The sequence below is a fragment of the Quercus robur genome, chromosome 4 (assembly GCF_932294415.1).
Source record: "Quercus robur chromosome 4, dhQueRobu3.1, whole genome shotgun sequence".
In the NCBI taxonomy this organism is placed as follows: Eukaryota; Viridiplantae; Streptophyta; class Magnoliopsida; order Fagales; family Fagaceae; genus Quercus; species Quercus robur.
In genome coordinates this window covers 38,380,673-38,402,261 of record NC_065537.1, presented here as the reverse complement: position 1 = coordinate 38,402,261, position 21,589 = coordinate 38,380,673, and the positions used below count along the sequence as shown (strand labels likewise).

The window sequence follows — 21,589 nt, the reverse complement described above, 5'->3', positions numbered from 1 at the left end:
GCTGCAAGTGCTCTTATAGGGCTTTTATTCTTGTTAGGGTGGAGTGCATATGTCTCATATCCTATTTGCAATTGTTTGGTGGAGCAAAGATTGGAAAATGCCACAAATTACTTGACTTACTTACACAATGTGAGGAGGGAGTCAAGCCATAAATAGATTGAAGACCACTATCTTTTTCAGCCAAAATACAAGCTGAAGGGACAAAGAGGAGATTCGGAGGTTGATGGGGGCACAAATCATGAATAATTGTGAAAAGTACCTCGGATTGCCTATGGTTGGGGGTAAATCAAAGGTGAGCACGTTTAAGGAGCTTCAGGAGAGGATAACAGAAAAGGTGATGGGGTGGAAGGAAAAAACCATATCGAAGGTGGGTAGGGAGACTTTGATCAAGTCAGTGGTCCAAGCAATACCCACATACTCTATGAGCATTTTCAAGTTACCAAGAAGGGTGTGTGAGGTTATCAACTCAGTCTTAGCAAAATATTGGTGGGAACAAACACCGAATGAAAAGAAAATCCATTGGATTAATTGGAATAGACTTTGTACACCAAAAAGTAAGGGTGGTATGGGTTTTAGGGACATTTGTGCTTTTAACCTTACTATGTTAGCAAAGCAAGCTTGGCGTCTTGTCACTGGCTCATACTCCCTCTTCTTTTGGGTGTACAAAACTAGATATTTCCCTTGTTGCTCTTTCATGGATGCTGAGTTAGGCCATAACCCATTTTTCATGTGGCGTAGCCTCCTAGTTGCAAGGGACTTAATTCAGGAAAGGTCCTTGTGGAAGATAGGTAATGGGTAGAGTGTTCAAGTTAACTGTAACAAGTGGTTGCCACATCCACCTCTGTTTAAGCCAGGAGCTAATACCAATATGAAAGTGGTAGACCTCATCCATCACCAGACCATGCAATGGAATTGTCTGTTGCTATAAGTTACCTTCATGCAATCCACGCAAGAGGATATATTACGCATCCCACTCAGTAATACACATGCTCGAGATAGGCTATACTAGAAAGAGAATAAAGCCCAGCAATTCACGGTTAGACCAACCTATCGGGTAGCTAGGATGATCGACAAGTGGAGGGCCAAGATCATTCAAATGGAGATATATAATATAAGAGGCCCCTGAGAAAAAAGGGATGGGAAATAGAAAGAAAAACACTGTAGCAATCTAGAATTGAACTTATAATCAAACTTAGGAATCAATATACAAGAACTGGCCTTCTCGGACTATGCCAAAGACAATTTTCTTTAGATTAAACTGGTCCATTTACATTTTCTTGTGATCTGAATCCACTTTATTTGTGGACCAATTCATTAAAACCCAGATTTCCAACCCACTATTTACAAATTCATTGTTTTGAACTTTTTGAACCTAAGTCCATCTATCTTTTGGGTTAGGGATCCAAATCTGGTCTTTACAGGTTTAATTGGTCAAGATGTTAATCTAAAAATGTAATGCAAACTTACTTGATGGCCACTTTTTTTTTAGAAACAAACACACACGCATAAGGGAGATGGAAATGAATTCTAACACAAAAGCACACCACAACTCCACTCAAAAGTCATGGTAACTTTTAAGAGAGGACGTGACAAATTATACTACATATAACACACTATTTTAAGCAATGTGCGAACTTACTTGATGGCCACTTGGCCAGCTTGATAACGCCATCAATCACATTATAGTAGAAAATAATATTCTTCACCCCACAGAAAAGAAACACCACAACTTCACTCAAAAGTCATGGTAACTTTTAAGAGAGGACGTGACAAATTATACTATATACAACACACTATTTTAAGCAATGTGCGAACTTACTTGATGGCCACTTGGCCAGCTTGATAACGCCATCAATCACATTATAGTAAAAAATAATATTCTTCACCCCACGGAAAAGAAAATTTCAAGACGTAAAAAGACAAAAATGAAAAAACCAAAAAGCCATCAATTTGAAAGTTGAAATCGATATGTATTCCTCAGAACTCAAGGACGAAAGCTCCAGAACAATTTTTTTTTTTTTTTTTTTCTTTTTCAAATAATCTGGTTGAGATTATTCCTCAAAAATCACATTTTTCATGGTTCATAATTTTCAAGATAAATAGTGGGCAGAATAACTGTTAAAGGAAATTTTGCTTTTTAAAAAGGATGTAATTATGAAAGAATCTAAATCTAAATATATAGGATATAGCATTTGCTATGCTATATGGTACGTGAGGCCAAGTGTGGTTCACACTCCCCTATCATTCGCGTGAACATCATCACAAAAGCGATGATTTACAGTTTACACTCCATGTTCAAAAAAGGCTCGATGGACTATATAGAGTTTAGAGTTATAGACTCCTCTGGTTTACCCTTCTTCATCATATCATAATCATATATACCAATACCATTACGGCATTACCATTACCACACACACACACTCTCTCTCTCTCTCTTTCTAACTTTTATTCTCTCTCCTATTCTGCATTTCTTGTTTTGATTCGTATTTTCCTGGTACATATTAATCTGTCCAAACCTCCCTTACCCTTTTTCAACAAAGCATTATTCCATTTCTTCTTGGCTCTCCTTCTTTTTCCCACAACCATTTCTCTCTCTCTCTCTCTCTCTCTCAACTTTCAACTCTCACCATTCTCTTTAGTTTCTGGTTTGATCAGCATAGCCCTCAAAAGGCTATACAAATATGAAGGTCTGATTCCCTCTATGGAATATAATTTTTCATCTCTTTCCTGTTACTTTATTTTTATGAAATGAAATGATCCAAGATTCACTTTTGAACTTTGATTCAATTCTGGTTCTTCATGAACTTTAATGGGTTTGTTTGTTTTTTTTCTTTTCCTTTTTGGCTTAGCTTTTAATAGAATCTTATAATTAAGGCATGTTTGTTGATTTCTGGGAACAAAAATTTTGATGGCAGAGTTAGATTTTATTCTTCATTTGCTTTTTGTTTTCCTCTTTTAAGGTTTCAGAGTACGCAGGAAAGATTCTATCCGTTTTTTAAAGTACTTTTAGCTGTGTCTAGATTTAGAATATTAAGTTTCAGTTATGTTTGATTCTTTAGTAGTTAAATAGATTATCAACGGATTTGAGTGAATCTAAACTAGATCTGTGTATTTGTTCTTCCAGAAGAGTGTTTTTAAGCTGGAATTAGAAGATGACAAAGCCAAGCAGAAGGCCTTGAAGACTGTCTCCACTCTTTCAGGTACCAAATCAGTAACGTTTTGTTAAATTTAAGTTGTCCCTCTGTTTTTTTTTTTTTTTTTTTTTTTTTTTTTTTTTTTTTTTTTTAAAGAAAAATATATCTTCCATCTATTACGTTTTTACGATAATTAAAAAAAAAAGAAAAAGAAAAAGAAAATGAAACATGGAAAGTTGTGGAAATTAGATTATTATTATTATTATTTTTTGAGAAACAGAAGGTGCGAAAAAAACCTAATGCATACTTTTTACTCTATATTATATATTAGAATTTATGTCACATACTGATTGGTCTACTTGTTACACATGATTTTGTTCATTGAGTTGCTTCTATGGGCATATTTGGTTTCCTGTCAACTTTTGAGATGATCAGTGCAACGTACATGCCAACAACCATAGTATTTATGACAAATAAATAAATTCTTCATCAAATTATTTTTTTAAATGCTTGTCAAAAAGTTTGGCTTTTTGTTTTTTTTTGTCATATCTTTTTATATTATATATATATATATATATATAAAAGAACTAAACGAAGCCTTTTGAAAAATAAACTAAGTTTTAATTTTTTATCACACATTTTAGCATAAAAAATAAACTGATTTTTAGCTTTATTAAAATCTTTCATATTTTAGCTTTTCGCTTTCTGTCTAAGCTTTATATAAAAAAAAAATAATAATAATAAAACTAATTTTTAACTTTTAATTACACGTTTAATATAAAAACCACCAGAAACTTTTTTTTTTTTTTTTAATTTTTTTTTTTTTTTACGGGAGAGCAGTAATTTGAGGCTGTGTTAAAACTTATGATGGAATCGCTTTGTCATAAAAGATCAAGGGATTTATGAGAATAGGGAAATATATGGTACTTTTTTTTTCCTTGTATATAACTCATATTATATATGTTTGGGAGTCAAAAAGTCTCATATTTTGATCTCTGGTGGCGTCTAAAGGGATGTGTTGATACTTGAAAGTTGAGATCGATCCTTAGGAGAGGCTAGAGGGTGGGTTTGACTTCCCTATACCCAAAACAGAAAAAAAGAAAAGAAAAAAGAAAGCACGGAATTGCTGCATCTAGCTAATATGTGGTCTAATCAATATAAGTGCCATGTTGTCGCATTCAAAAAAAAAAAAAAAAAAAAAAGTGCCATGTTGTCACCCATAGCACATTATTCCCAATTAATATCTTTTTAGCTTCCAGCAATGTGTGTCGGTGATTAAATTATACGAGTTAATTGAGAGTTTTATGAAAATGTATTTAATACTTATTAAATGATTTTTTTTTTATGTATTTTATAAATTTAATTTTTTTTACAAATTATGTTTAGATATTATTTGTGTACGTACATCAATTAATTATTGATATATATATATATATATATATATTATATATAGTATAAATTATAATTCATAACAAAATATTTATTAATATTTTATTAAATGATATTTTATATATTTTATAAAATTAAATTTTGTATGGATATAAAAAAAAAACATCCTAGGAAAAACATAAAATGAATTATAATAAATTAGTATATGTAAACCAATAAATTATTGATTAGTATTTTTTTTTAAAATTAATTGTTTACTATAAATCATAATTAAATAGTTATTAGGGGATTCAACTTCACTTCACAATCCCCACACAGGAGGGTACTATGAGGTCTAAAAATTATCCGTAAAACACAATTAATGTCATGAGATATCCTCTTTGGAGGTGGTATTACGTGTGTCCGATACAGTATATTTACCCTCTTACATAGAATGGACCCTATACTAGTGGGATCTACCTCAATGTAAAAAAGTGGATATATATTTTGGATGTATAATAAATTTTCTCTACCATACTTGTGAAATTTACATGTGAGAGATGATAGATACATATATCAAATATACTATAGATTTTCTTAGTTGGCTTTGATATTATCGGATTTATCTTTTGTTTAATTTTATTTAGTACTAGTCAAATATGTATATGCTTGGTTTTTTTTCTTCTTGTAGGGATTGATTCGATTGCAATGGACATGAAGGATAAGAAACTAACGGTCATAGGAACCGTGGATCCCGTAAATATAGTGAGCAAACTGCGCAAATATTGGGCATCAACAAGTATGATCTCAGTTGGGCCAGCAGAAGAACCTAAGAAGAAAGAAGAGCCGAAGAAGGAGGAACCCAAGGCCGAGGAAGCAAAGAAAGAGGAACCCAAGAAGGAGGAAGCTAAGAAAGAAGAAGAGAAAAAAGAAGAACCCAAGAAGGAAGAAGAGAAGAAAGAGGAAAAGAAAGGAGAAGAGAAGAAAGAGGAAAAGAAAGAAGAAGAGAAAAAGAAAGAAGCACCTCCACCAGACCCTGTTTTAGAGCTTGTTAAGGCTTACAAAGCATATAATCCCCAACTCGCCGCATATAATCCCCACCTCGCCGCACATAATCCATTCCAAACCTCATATTACTACGTCCAACCAATGGAGGAGAATCCAAATGCTTGTGCTATTTTATAATTAATGGGCTACCAAAAACTGAGTGAAAAGATTAAATCTTTTTCTTTGTTGGTATAGGAGGCCAACACCCAAGATTGGTAAGAGCTCTTGTACATAAAGATGGTGATGCTTCATTGGTATGCTTAGAAATTAATAATGTGTAGAATTAAGTTTTGGAATGTGTTTTGAACACTATATAGTATCTATATTTTTGGCACGTAATGCTTTTTTTTGGAAAGTGTTACCTAGCTAAACTTTTTTCTCTTTTTTACTTTCCCCGTATGAAAAGCCTTTTATTTTCAAGGGCCATGCCTATGAGGACGATGCTGTGGGACAAGGCAGCTGACAAGGAACTGAGTAAGAGCACACTCACGGGTTTGAGATTGAGAGCTCTCTTTAAAATGTGTCAAGTTGTTTTTTTTTTCACATCTCGTGCCTTTCTGTGTGTTTTGTGCTACTATTTGAAATAAAAAGTGATGGTTCTCTTAGATTTGTGGGTCTCATTGATCTGTCTCTGACGTGTGAACTGATTGGCCATGGCCCCATAGAGCAATCGGTCGGTGTCAATAGCAACCTTTTTCTCATGGGTTCATGTGCGTGGCACCTGTTAGTTGGATACAAGTTTTTGCTTATGGAATTTTCTGCCGAAAGAATCGTGGTTTGTTTGATTGCCTTAAGCATTTCTTTCAAACCTTTCTGGCCACTTGCTTTCCAAGTGTGAGGGCCAGATCTCTCTCTCTCTCTCTCTTTTAAAGTCTTTGGTACATCATTAAACTGTCATGTATCTTTTATTTAATTTTTACATGTTAATCAGGCCATTACAAGATCTATATATGTCAAATGCAATGTATGAATAGATTAAGCACCAATTTTATAGGAATGAGAATCATTAAAAAAAAATTATGTATTTCATTTCTTTTGGTGATGCATATGTATTAAGTAATCAGCTATGCAAGTAGACAAGCATCCAAGGAGGGTTCAAATCTCTTTTAAATGATTATTTGTTTAACCAAATAGTAAAATACAAACCTGTGCTTCTGTATTCCAGTTCCACATGAGGACCCTGGCTGTTATCTGCATACTTTATATATTAAACCACAAGTGCATGTGATAAAAGTATCCGAGCCGCATCATTTGTACTATTTTGTAATTTGCATATATCTGATTCAACCTCGGTTGTAGTTTTTATTTCATGTAAACATTCTATATGAAATTTCAGCAAAAATTGAAGCGTTAAGGGATATTTCCACCTATCAGTAAGTTCCAAGAGGAAAAAAATGAACAGTACTTCAACTCAGAGAAAGCTATTTAGAAGTCTCTAGAATCAAAGACAGTGTCTCTCCTTTTCAATTTTATATATATCCTTAAATCATCTTTAAGCAAAGTTGCCAACCTTAATCTCCAGCATTATCCATCCACGTCAAGAAAGAGACAGTAGAATTGACAAGATGACATGACAGAAACCAAAGGTGCTTAGATGATGCTTACTCTTCAGCAAATATAAAGATCAGTTTTAGATACTAGTAAAACATAAACATTACTAGTTATAGATAATTACTGTGCAATTATATATGGATCATCACTTGTGCAAGCTCACTTCAAACGATCATAATTTGTTAGACAAAAATTTTTTATGAAGAAAAAGTCTTCTAGTGAAGCTTTCAAGTAACATACGTGCAAGCAAGAACCATAAGTGCTTTTACCTCCTATCGACCATTCGACCCCAATACTACTACCCGTCAATACCAACATAAAGTTAATCTTATCCACAGTGGTAAAGGACAATCCAAAATATTTTTTTTTTTTTATAATTTTTTTTTTATCAGAGACAATCTAAAAGATGAATCATTCGACAGGACGGAAGCTAATAGGAAAAAAAAACAAAAGTACCCTAAAAAAAAAAAGAAAAGAAAAAAAAAGGTTTGTACCAAGGATTAGGCTTGTAAATCAAATAAATTGTTCATAAATAGTTCGTATTTAGTCAGGAAAACATTGTTGATGTTTATTTATTTAGAAAATGAGTTAAACCCAAGCCAAAATTTAGGTGTTGATTGATGGTTTGAATAAGTTCATCGGAATGAGCCATGGGAGATTATAACTCACAGCGTATGTGTGGTATTACCAAAATCACTTTATGCCGACACAAAGCATATATATATACGTGTATGTATGTGTTCGGCTTTCTTGGATTTCTTCTTTGGAAAGAGTACAAGACGCAAGGCACATGTAATTTTAGTCTTTCACACCAAGTTTAAATAATTTTGGAATTCTTGTGATGTACTAGTTGTGATAAGATCAAAAGAGATTTCAATTTCGGGTGTATTTAGGGTTTGGATTTTATGAAAACTTTTGTGCTACATACCTTCATGATATCCACATTTCTAAGTAAAAATATCTACTTAACACCTCTCATACATTTAAAGTCTAAGGTGAATCACACAAATCTATCTTTCATGTATGATTGTATTTTTCTATATTTCTATTTTGGATTTCGTATCAACTCACCATTATTGACTACTCTTTGCTATCACAATAGTAAAATTGACCATTAAATGAGTAAAAAGAAATAATAATAATAATAATGCGTTTGTGAAGAAGTCCATGAACATGAGGCTTGATTAAAGTGTGTGCGTGTGTGCACATGTATATAACATTTTGTTGTATTCTTATATGCAATTATGTATACATGTATAAAAAGATACTTATATATATAGACTTGAGATTTAATTTTATAATTTTGTAAATAAATTCATAAGGTACTAAATTATTATTTATAATTTTTTAATAATATATATATATATATAAATATAAATAGTCCATTTAGTAATAAAAATTATATATAATGGTTGGTGAATATTGCTTTTATAAGTTTATAAAGGAAAATTTAGTTTATCTAATTAATTTAAATAACATAACTTAAACTATAATCTTACTTATTGAAAGCTCAATTAGTGTGAAAACACTAATACTTGTTTAAACCCCCAATTTTAAATTACGGCTTAATTGCTTTTACTCTAACTTATCTAAGTGCGGAACAAGAGTAAATGAAACATAATAAACCGGAACAAATCTCTAAGGCATAAGCATATACAATGAACAATAGATGTAAAGCTTAAAGAGTAAGAGAAGAGAGATGCAAACACAAGATAATAGCAAGACGTGTTATTGAAGAGGTAATCGAAAAACTTGGCAAAAAACCTCTTTGCAACCCTCCAAGTCGAAATTGATCCACTAGTGAATAAGTTGGAGTATATGAATATCAAAAAGACCCTCCAAGCCTAATCTGCCTAATGTACTTGAGCCCTCCAAACTCCTATTACCAACGGATTTCTCAGAGTCTTATCTTCACTAGTTATCCAGATCCTACAATACCGCCCGATTGCATCCACCAAGCCTCACGGGCTTTTTTTTTGGCAAATCTCAAATGCTTCCTAAGCTCCAAAACACTCTTTACAAAGGAGTTCTCATTTAAGAATGAGTAGCTCTCTTTAAAATGGTGGGTGTGTTGTAGAAACCTCTTTAGGGTAGAAAAGTTACACTCAAAATCCCAGCTATTAGTGCATTTCGCGGGTCATCTCGCGATTTGGCCAAGTCGTGAGATGAGTCACGAAACTCATTGACTCTTCAGCTTTTGGCATGTGCTTCTCATTTGACCTTCGCAGGCTGCACCACTCGCAAGCCAAGTCGCGAGATCAACTTTTTGAGCAATTTTCACAAACTTAATACTAAACTCATTACAAATAAATTCCACAAAATACCAAAAAAAAAAAAATTAATGCAATTACAACACTTTTTGTCATGGAATAAAGCTAACACAAATGTTATGTGAAAAACCATAACTTAACACTTATTAATTATTAGCATTTTATGAAAAACAAAATCAATCTTGACCCCCAACAACAATTATGCGGCGAATTACTTAATTGTATTTCAATTATGCCAATTATGTGATCAAGTTTTGGCAGTTAAAACAATGAAACCATTGAGCCACCACCAAAGCTATAAAATAAAGCAATAAATCATGAGACAATGATACGATTATAAAGTGGAAAATCAAATAAGACTCATCCAAGGAAAAACCACTACTACTTGGGGTACCCTTACCCGCAAAAGGAAATTCACTACTAGTAGAGTAGTTTTACAACCTAGTTTAAACTCATGACATTAGACCCTACTCGGCCAAAATGGGCTTTTATCCATTTTTCACAAACTTTCCAGCAAAATACCCCATATCTGAAACTAATTAGGGAAATGCCACTGTTTTGAAACTCGATTTTTGGAACATCGAGTTATAACGAACGTGGACTTAGATTTTTTTTTTGAAAACTCGAGTTCCTTGTAAAGTACTCGAGTTCATGGAACTCGAGTTCTACTTGAAATTTTTCAAGGAACTTGAGTACTTCACATGGAACTCGAGTACTTTACATGGAACTTGAGCTCCAGAATTTTTTTATTTATTTATTTTTTAATTTTTAGTTCGCTATAACTCGATTGTCCAAAAATTGAGTTTTAAATTGAAACTTGATTTTTAGAAAATCGAGTTTCAAAACATGGTCATTTTCCTAAATAGTTTCAGGTATGGGGCATTTTGCTGAAAAGTTTTGACGAAATGGGTAAATGCCCATTTTCTCCTACTCTACTCGGTAGTTAACTTACTGATGTCACCCAACACCAATTTAAGAACTTTTGAACTCTTAGTTCATGAATTCCTTGCCCAAACTACATATGTGATCACAACCAGATACTTTGACAAACTCCAAGGATGCCCTTGAAGATATGAACACCACAGAAGCATCATTGGGATTAAGGCTTTGTGTTTTCAAGCTTTGATCTCACCAATATGAAAGAATTGGTAGAACATATCTTTCAAACCTCACAAGTATAGTGGGAAAGAAGTTAAAGATTTTCTTCCTGAATAGCTTAGGATTTTTGCCTCTAAAGTCACACATTAGAAAATTGAATCTACAATCAAAGTACTGTTGAAAATCCTCTTCCAATTGTTCGAAAAGTGATTGAAAGTCTATCAAAATCTTAAGTGCAATCAATTGAGAGTTGATTAAAAGATAGTCGAAATATACCATATTATCTTCTTTGAGCTACATCTTAACATGTCTGATCTTGGATAGTTGAATGCCAGTTATAGACACATCAAATATTGTCATGAAAATTTTCAACACGTGAATAAGCTTGAACTTATTCAATAAGAAATCAACCAAGAAGCATATAATGTAGTTTAGCAGTAACTTAAAGTTTAGTTTATGTTCAAAATAAAATTAAACAAACAAATTTTAAGCTTTTAATATTCAACTCGGCTCAATTATACCCCTACCACAAGGCTCTTGCCGAGCAAAATGGTTAAGAAGTCATCTTACTCCAAGTAAGCTTATGCATTATGATATTTAGGGAGGAAGCAAAAAAAGTCTAATAGTAAATGGATAATGAAAGAGTAAAAAAAAGGGTCTAATGCATCTAATAACATACAAACTAAATGAAATGAGTTGATTAAAATTGATTCAAAACCAAATTAAACTAATTTTTGAGCTTTAAAACACATTCTAATTAATGTATCAAATTTGATTGTAATTTTCATTTTTTTACATTTAAGCTCCCTGAAATAAAATCATCACTTCGTCACTGATTTAGTCGCTCTTAGTTGGATACTTGGATCCAATGCATCTGTGCTACAGTTTAATTGGCTTAGATAACAAGCACATGGAATAACCGGTTTGGATGCTCCAAGTACATGCATATTGTGCCCAGTAGGCCTTTTAGGATTTTATTACGAGCAATGCTGGTGCCACAACTTGTGGCACAACTTGCATCACAACTTGTGGCACAACTTGTATCACAACTCGCTTATGTGACGAGTTGTGGTTGGTGGAGGGGTGATGGTGAGTCCATGTAGAGACGCCCCTCCACCAAGCACAACTCGCCACATAGGCGAGTTGTGCTACAAGTTATGACACCAGCTTAATTCTTTTATCACAGACACGCCAGTGCACTGCAGTTGATTGAGGCTTACTTTTTTGTTTTTTTTTTTTTTTTTGGGAGGGGTGGATCGAAAAGGCAACCTATTTTGCTAATTTTAGGGGCCGTTTGGTATAGGAGTTTAAACACATGTTTTCAATTTTTAAACAACATTACATGCATTTCTACATATTTTTTTACCTACACATATTTCTAAAAAATACAAACAATGTTACTAGAACAACGTTACCAAATGACTTTGATTCCACCTAAAGCTATTTTATCTATTTTACATTTTCACTTTACAAACCACCCAACATTCATTAGTTTTTATTTTAGCTTTCAACACAATATAATAATATAAACAACATAATAAAATAATATATCTATTACAATAAACAACCATCACAACCACTGCAATCGCCGCCATTGCCACCACTACCGCTGCCACCATTGTTGCTATTGCTGTTGCAACTGTTGCCGTTGTCGCACCTGCTGCGACAACGGCAACTGTTGCACCTGCTGCGACAACGACAACCGTTGCTGTTGCTGCTGTTGCTGTTGCTGTTGTTGCTGTTACAGCCACAAATGCCACCGCCATATGATAGCAAATAATTTCCTAGTGTAACGATGATATTTTTTTTAACCCCAAATTATATATACAAAATTTTTTTTTTGACTAAAACAATTTCTCATAAAGCCACATGATAGCAAATAATTGTCTAGTATAACAATAATATTTTTTTTAACCCCAAATTATATATATATATATATATACAATTTTTTTTTACTAAAACAATTTCTCATAAAGCCACATGATAGCAAATAATTGTCTATTGTAATAATAATATTTTTTTATCCCTAAATTATATATATACAATTTTTTTTTGACTAAAACAATTTCTCATAAAGCCATAGCAAATAATCGTCTAGTGGAACAATAATATTTTTTTAACCTCAAATTATATATATACAAAATTTTTTATTACTAAAATAATTTCCCAATTGTCATGATAGCAAATAATCATTTATTGTAATAATAATATTTTTTTTAACCCCAAATTATATATATACAATTTTTTTTGACTAAAACTAGGGGTGTGCAGAAAACCCACCGACCCGCCAAACCCAACCCGACTCGCCGGGTTGGGTCGGTTTTTAAGGCTTGGTGGGTTGGGTTGGGTTACAAAAAAAATTTTTATAGTGGGTCGGGTTGGGTTTGGGTCATAAAATTACAAACTCGCCAAACCCGACCCAACCCACCCATATTTAATATATATTTAAAATATACTATATATTTAATAATTTTTTTTTTAAAATCAGCTGTAGGGCACTTTTATATATATATATATATATATGTATGTATTTAAATATATATTATATATTTAATTATTTTTTAAAAAAACTAGCTGTAGCACTTCCTCCTACTAATACTAATTTAATATATATATATATATATATATAAAATTAATAAATTTTTTAAAATAACCAGTTCTTCTTATCCTATATAAAAGCCAATTAGTTCACCCAAACCATAATAAATTACTATTGTTATTTAGTCATTAGTGTTGTTTGCCTTTAAGGAATTACATTGATACTAATCTTTAGGTTTTTTTAATATATTAATATTAATATTTTTTTTCTACTCAATTTAATAATAATAATAATTGTAAGGACGCGATTTGTAACGAACCGTAAGAGTGTTGGGTTCGTACGTAAAAAGGCCCAAACAATATGATTTGTAGAGTGTGGGTGTAAAGAACTGGGTTAACTGTGATTTCTTAAAAAGATTCACTCTCACGTATATTAAAGGTCTCAAGTTGGTACAACGATCGTTTTCTTTTGTGATCAATACAATTCTTCTTCTTTCCTTTTGCTCTTCTTCTTTTGTCTGTGCTTTTCTCTTTTTTCTTTTTCCGTCCCGATCTCCTTCTCGTATGTTCTTCTTTCAGTTTATATACCACCCTTTGCCTTCCATCCTCACCGCACACGTGTAGGTTGGGTTCGGAGGATTTCTTTCTGTCCCATCCAACACCTCCTGGAACTTCCTATGGGCAGCTGTAAGGCTGCCTCCTTACTGTTCAGGTATCACCTCCACATTAATGCGGCCAGAGAATTGGTTGAGAAGTCATTAATGCGGAGGCAGCTGTTGTTATAGATATTTGTCTATCTTTTCCCTTTTACCCTTGGTCTGCGATCTTATTAGCATTGGTGATGTAATTCTGAGGCTCGGTTGCCACAAGACTGCGCCCTGTTCATTCTCGGACGCGCAGTGCCGAGGAGTATGGCGTCCTCGGACGAATACAGCACCTCACCCTCGTGATATTGACTACCACCTCCTTCAGTAATTTCCTTATGACTGGACTCGGCCTCTTCGGACGGATACGCATCCTCGGATGGGCCACAGGCCCAACAATCCTAACCTTAATGGGCCTATTGATCGAACGACCCCCACAATAGCCCCTCAAAATCCTACTTTTCGACTCCTCGGGAGAGAAGGTGGATTTTGACGTCATAAGCCCGTACCTATGCGCGTTTCGGGGCATGCCCCTGACGCTTCAGCATCCCGATTTTGGCAGCATTAAATTTTGACAACGCCCCTGTCTCCCACGTTCGACGGTGAGATCTAAATCAAACGGTAGGAGGCTTCCCTTGTTTTGTGAGCGGGAACTTCACCGCTCACAATCCTCACATGACTATAAAGGCATTCCCTAATTAAATCTGTACTTTACTTTTGATGATTACATGGTTCTAGAGCTCATACATTGAACCTGCCTTTCTCCAGTCTTCGTTATTCTCCTGGTGACTACAAATAATCGTACGTTGTCCGAGGCCCTTCCTTTGAACCTGTAAGTCCTCTTGAAGTTTTTACCACTTTCGTTTCAAACCCAATAGTCCTTTCTACTAAGTTTTTAGAAAAATGGGGAAACAAAAGAATCCATTTCGATGTCTCGTTGAGTCTGAGGAGGGTATTAGAAACTTTCGCTCTAAGTATAAGATCCTCCCAACGGTAGGGATGAGGTATGCAGCCCAAGGGGAGTGGGTTGATGCCAGGCAAACTGGGGAAGTGGTTATCCCTATGATCGCCTTTATAGAGGGCGGGATGACAATCCCCATGGGTAGTATAACTAGGAGTTACCTCAACTTCTTTAGGCTATCCCCCACCCAGTGTGCTCCAAATATGTTTATGGTCTTGGGAAGCATAGACACTCTGAATAAGAGAATGGACCTAAAGCTAACCCATCATGACGTGAATTGGGTGTACAACCTTCATCGCTTAACTGACCAGGGATATTATCTTAAGTCGAGATATCCCGAAGTAAGGCTAATTCAGTGTCTCCCCACTTCAAATAAGAACCTAAAGGAGGATTTCCTTATTTTCTCTGGGGAATGGCACGATGGTTTGCCTTGTTCGACAGTAGAGGGCACACCAGGTGGGCGCGTAGTTATAGATCTATACTACTTAGTTCGTGAACACATTTCGTTTACTTTTATTATTTTTGTCTCCTACAATTTTCACTCCTGAATCAATGGTCTTGCAGATAGACACTACACAAAACCCAATCTTAGGTTAGTCAATAAGGCGAGCCTAGATAAGTTATTGAAGGCTGAAATATACGTGAATGAGGCTGACGGTCAGCTCCGGCAGCACATTTAATTCTCGGCTATACCCCCCTTTCTTTTGGTTTTCAGGCGCCGAAGTGCGTGATTAGAGCACGCGATCCTCGGCTTCACCGTATCAGTGTTGCCTACGAAGGGTTCATTGTTCCAGAGGGTATTCCGCTTCCCCAGTACACGCCTCGCACAGAGCCTCTTTTCATAGCCAGCGTCTCGGCGGGAACTTCTTCACCCTTGCCTTCCCTCAGAAAAAAGGGAATAAAAAGGGGAAGGAAAAAGGAAAAAGGCGAGGAAACCGTTGTAACAATATCTGAGTCCTCGGACGATTTCGGGATTTTTAATCAACCCACAAGCCCCGAGGAAGACCCTGACGAGATGGGGATACAAAGAAAACCCCAAAAAAGCTTGCTGGAGCTGATGGAAGGTCAGCCGGGAAAGCCCGTACCTGCAAAAACAATACCGTCCCAGGCTTCATCTCTTCTAGCTAGGTCTCCTCCTCCTGCTCCTCGCCACCCTCCTCGGTTATCTCCACAACCAGCGCTTCCCAACGCTGCTGAGCAGAAAGGGCGCAGAGAACAGAAGGGTAAGGAGGTGGCGGATACGAGCAAGTCTCGTCCCACTCGAGAGGAGGATGTCCAACGAGCTGCTAAGTAGCAGAAAACAAAGCACCAAGCCACGCGGGGCCAAGAGAAATCGGATTCCCCACATCTTGAGCCACAAGCGTGGTTGCAAAGTACCTATGCACGGTGGGGAGCCCTTGCGAGATGATGCCTCTATAAGGGACTTTAATGGCGGCATAGGGTGTCACGTAGCCTCGGCCATAGAGGAAGCCTTATTGCTCCCGAAAGACATGGCCGAAATAAAGAATATGAGGAAGAATGAACTCGTGCTCGACAACAAACGATATTTGGGCATGGTAAGAAGCTATCTTTTATCCTTTTTCACTCTATGACTGTTACTCACTAATATGCACTTTTTATTGACTTTAGTATGAACCCCCCCCCCCCCTCCTTTTTTTTTTTTTTTTTTACAGATCATCCAAAATACCTTCAAGCTAGATGAGATGCTCAATGCCTGTTCCGATCAGCTAGATGGCGAAAGGAAAAGACGGGTAACGGTTGTACAGACCTTGTCCAAATCTGAACAGGACTTGGCCGACGTAAGGAAAAAACTATAGGCCGAAGAGCAAGCTCGCAAGAGCACCGAGTCGGCATTGAAAGGTTATCAGAAGTAGGCTGAGGACCAAGCAAGGCTTCTGCGCGAGGCGAATGCCGAGCTAAAGAAGACTCAGGAGCAAGCTCTTGCTCTTAAGAAGCACCTGGAGGAAACTTAGAAGCTAAGGGAGCGAGCCGAAAAATTCAAAGAGCAAGCCGAGAAAGTGAAAATCAGCGCCGAATAGGCAATAAACGAAGCTGAGCAGAGAGGCTACGAAGTTGGTATAGCCGAAACTGAGAAGGCTTTGAGAGCCCAGGTTCCTGAGGTATGCCGTATCTACTGCGCAAGAACTTGGAGCGAGGCTCTTAACCGTGCTGGAATTGAAGTCTCATCCGAGTTACGTAGGCCAGAGAACGTATTCTATCCCGAGGCCATACGCCCCTTAGTTATTCAACCCCATGAGGCTGATGCTCCTTCTCCAGTTATTAACCCAAACGAGGAGGTTTTGCCTCGCAATTCTCCTCCTCACGGCCAACCGGAACCAGCTAAAGAGGGACTTGCCCTTCCAGGAGCTTCTCCAGACAAGACCACCACCGCTTCGGAGGCAGAGACGACCTCCCAGGGTTTTCAACGGGAATTGGACTTCACAATTCTACCAACTTGGGGCATTACCAAAGCCAAAGATGGAGTCTCAACTTCGGAGGCAGACTTTCCCGCCAGCCAGAACCCACAGATCTAGTTGAAATTAAAAAAGTAGAGCCTGTTTGGTAACTTAATTAGACACTTAGTAGAGGACTTCCTTGCTTATTTTCTTATCGCTCTTGCGGCTCTATGTTATCTTTACACTCGTTCAAGTTGTCATTGTAATTTTGGATGGGTTCATTTCAACCACCTTCTTGATTATACGCCAACTTGCGTCCAAAGATCTCCCTCAGACTCCTCAATGAATTTTACAGGGCATTATTTCCCGTCAAGTTTATGATCAGAAGATCTATCACAACTCTGTTACTGTTTAATAATTCAATACATAACATAGGAGGTTAATTTCTACCAAGTTCGCGGTCCGAGGACCTGGCGTAACTTAGTTTCTATTTAATATTTCAATATGCATTATAGGATGTTAATTTCCACTAAGTTTGCGATCCGAGGACCTGGCATAACTTAGTTTCTGTTTAACATTTCAATATACAATATAGGATGTTAATTTCCACTAAGTCTGCGATCCGAGGACCTGGCATAACTCAGTTTCTATTTAACAATTCAATATAAATCATAGGACGTTAATTTCCACTAAGTTTGCGATCTAAGGACCTGGCATAGCTTAGTTTCTGTTTAACATTTCAATATACAATATAGGATGTTAATTTCCACTAAGTTTGCGATCCGAGGACCTGGCATAACTCAGTTTCTGTTTAACAATTCAATATAAATCATAAGACGTTAATTTCCACTAAGTTTGCGATCCGAGGACCTGGCATAACTCAGTTTCTGTTTAACAATTCAATATAAATCATAGGACGTTAATTTCCACTAAGTTTGCGATCCGAGGACCTGGCATAGCTTAGTTTCTGTTTAACATTTCAATATACAATATAGGATGTTAATGTCCACTAAGTTTGCGATCCGAGGATCTGGCATAACTCAGTTTCTGTTTAACAATTCAATATAAATCATAGGACGTTAATTTCCACTAAGTTTGCGATCCGAGGACCTGGCATAGCTTAGTTTCTGTTTAACATTTCAATATACAATATAGGATGTTAATTTCCACTAAGTTTGCGATCCGAGGACCTGGCTTAACTCAGTTTCTGTTTAACAATTCAATATAAATCATAGGACGTTAATTTCCACTAAGTTTGCGATCCGAGGACTTGGCATAGCTTAGTTTCTGTTTAACATTTCAATATACAATATAGGATGTTAATTTCCACTAAGTTTGCGATCTGAGGACCTGGCATAACTCAGTTTCTGTTTAACAATTCAATATAAATCATAGGACGTTAATTTCCACTAAGTTTGCGATCCAAGGACCTAGCATAGCTTAGTTTCTGTTTAACATTTCAATATACAATATAGGATGTTAATTTCCACTAAGTTTGTGATCCGAGGACCTGGCATAACTCAGTTTCTGTTTAACAATTCAATATAAATCATAGGATACAGGAGTGCAGGATGTATGGTTGACATAAGTTAAAAAAGAAAAATTTTGAATTGAAACACTTTTATTAATAATAATACCTCTTGAGATTATTTAAATTCCAAGGATGGAGTACAGGTTTTTCATCTAGGTCCTCTAGATAGTAGGCTCCTATTCCTGCTACGGAAGTGATCCGATATGGCCCCTCCCAATTAGGTCCCAGTTTTCCCCAATTTGGATTCTTAGTGGCCCCCAGGACTTTTCTCAGCACCTCTTATGGCTAACGGCCTCATCCTCACATTGCTATCATAGCCCTGCTTGAGTTTATGTTGGTAGTAAGCTAGTCGAACCATCGCACTTTCCCTTCGTTCTTCAATCAGGTCTAAACTTTTCTCCAACATCGCAACATTATTACCCGAAGAGAATGTACTGGTCCTTAACGTTGGGAATCCAGTTTCCAGGAGAATGACGGCTTTGGCCCCATAGGTCATGGAGAAGGGGGTTTCCCCCGTCGAACGTCGGGGTGTTGTCCGATATGCCCAAAGCACATGTGGCAATTCTTCCACCCATTTTCCTTTCACGTCGTCCAGTCTCTTCTTAAGCCCATTGACTATTACTTTGTTAACAGCTTCAGCCTGCCCATTGCCTTGTGGATAAGCCGGAGTGGAATATCTGTTTCTTATTCCCAGTTCTGAACAATATTCCCTAAAGGCATTGCTATCGAATTAGAGTCCATTATCTGAGACAAGAGTTCGGGGAATTCCAAATCGTGTAACAATGTTCCTCCAAACAAACTTCTTCACATCTACGTCCCTGATGTTCGCCAAGGGTTCAGCTTCAACCCATTTAGTGAAGTAGTTTGTGCCGACCAGCAGGTACTTCTTGTTTCCTATGGCTTTAGGAAAAGGGCCGACAATGTCTAGGCCCCATTGCGCAAACGGCCAAGGGCTAGAGAGAGGGTTAAGAACTCCTCCCGGTTGGTGGATATTCGGAGCATATCTCTGACACTGATCGCATTTCTTAACGTACTCCTGCGCTTCCCTCCGCATGTTTGGCCACCAATAACCTTGTGTGAGGGCTCAGCATGATAGAGACCTTCCTCCTGTATGACTTCCACAAATGCCCTCATGTAATTCTTCCAGGATTGACTCTGCTGTCTCAGGAGGCACACAGAGCAAGTATGGCCCAGAGAAGGACCGTCTGTATAACTTTTTATCCTCAGATAACCAGTACCGAGGAGCTCTCCTTCGTATTTTCTCAGCTTCCACCTTATCTTCGGGCAATATGTCACTTTCAAGAAATTTTAATATGGGATCCATCCAGCTTGGCGACAGACTAGCTTGATGGATTTGGCAAACCTCCTTTTTTGGTGAGGTGGGAGTACACAAGTCTTCGACGATAATCACCCGAGGGAAATTTCGTACTGAGGAGGTGGCAAGGGTTGCCAAGGAATCAGCGTGGGTATTTTCACCTCGAGGAATATGTAATACGTCGAAAGACTCGAACTTCGTTCGCATACGCCTAACCCGGTCCAGATACCCTTGCATCCTTGGGTTTCGGGCCTCCAACTCTCCGGTCACCTGGCCGATTACCAACCTCAAGTCTGAGAATAATTTCACTGCCTTTCCACCCATTTTATGAACCATACTCATTCTCGTTATCAAAGCTTCATATTAACTTCCTCTGGGCACTCGGCGAACTCAACTACCAGATCGGCAAGGACTTGACCTTTTACAGAGGTGCGAGGCATGTATTTGATATCAAAAGCACCCAGAATCGTGCCCCATTTGGCGATTCTTCCGGTGTAGTCAGCACTTCTGAGTATGGACTTAAGAGGCAGTTGGGTCAAAATAACCACAGTGTGAGCTTGAAAATAGTGCGGAAGTTTACGTGTTGCATGGACCACTGCCAGTATGGCCTTTTCTAATGACAGATATCTCACCTCGGCTTTATGGAGGGATTTACTTACATAAAAAACTGGCCTTTGGACGCCATTATCTTCTCATATCAAGACGAAACTAACAGCATGAGGGGTTACCGCCAAATAGGCATACAACACCTCATCCACCTCAGGGCTAGACATGATAGGCAGCCTAGACAAGTAATCTTTCAACTGCTGGAACGCTTCAGCACACTCCGCGGTCCATTCGAATCCTTGCCACTTATGTAACAGGCGGAAAAAAGGACGACACCTCTCAGCCGAACTGGAGATGAACCGATTCAACGCAGCAGTCATCCCAGTCAGTTTCTGCACTTCTTTTGGATTCCGAGGTGCTTGCAAATCGTTAATGGCCCTAATCTGGTCTGGATTCACCTCAATTCCTCTATGGGTAACCATGTACCCCAAGAACTTCCCGGAACCTACGCCAAAGGAGCACTTCGAAGCATTTAAGCGCAACTTATGTTTTCTCAGTATCCCGAAGATACTAGTGAGGTCCTCCACATGTTCGGACACTACTTTACTTTTCACAACCATATCATCGATATAAACTTCAATATTTCTGCCCAGTTGTGGTTCAAACATTTTCGTCATCATGTATTGGTAGGTAGACCCAGCGATTTTCAAACCGAAGGGCATCACCTTGTAATGGTAGTTCCCAATCGGGGTCACGGAAGCAGTCTTTTCTTGATCGTCGGCGGCCAGCGGTATTTGGTGATACCCTTGGAAGGCATCCAAGAAACTCATCCTAGGGTGACCCACGGTCGCATCCACTAACTGGTCGATCTTCGGCATAGGAAATGGATCCTTGGGGCAGGCCTTATTAAGATCCGTGAAGTCCACGCACACCCGCCATTTTTCAGTCTTCTTTTTTACTACCACCGTATTGGCTAACCACTGAGGGTAAAAAACTTCCTTGATAGCCCCGGCCTGTTTGAGCTTGGCAACTTCGCTTCTGACCGCCTCGGCATGTTCCTTCGATGGTCGCCGAGGAGGTTGTCTCCTGGGGACAACGGCAGGGTTCACGTTGAGTCGGTGACAAATGAAATTCGGGTCTACCCCTGGGGCTTCATACGGGTCCCATGCAAAAACATCCACATTGGCTCG

The 21,589-nt window shown here is 37.3% G+C and overlaps 1 protein-coding gene across 1 annotated transcript in view; it reads left to right on the top strand.

The window, feature by feature from the left end:
* Positions 1–2,356: 2,356 nt before the first annotated feature.
* The window catches only part of LOC126721488 (heavy metal-associated isoprenylated plant protein 39-like), a 30,135-nt gene continuing 10,902 nt past the window's right edge, over positions 2,357–21,589 (top strand). The window contains exons 1-3 of the mRNA XM_050424525.1: positions 2,357–2,687; positions 3,125–3,200; positions 5,194–5,629. Coding sequence (XP_050280482.1) covers positions 2,682–2,687; positions 3,125–3,200; positions 5,194–5,629 — 518 coding nt within the window. The 5' untranslated portion in view covers positions 2,357–2,681. The remainder of the gene's footprint in view (positions 2,688–3,124; positions 3,201–5,193; positions 5,630–21,589) is intronic.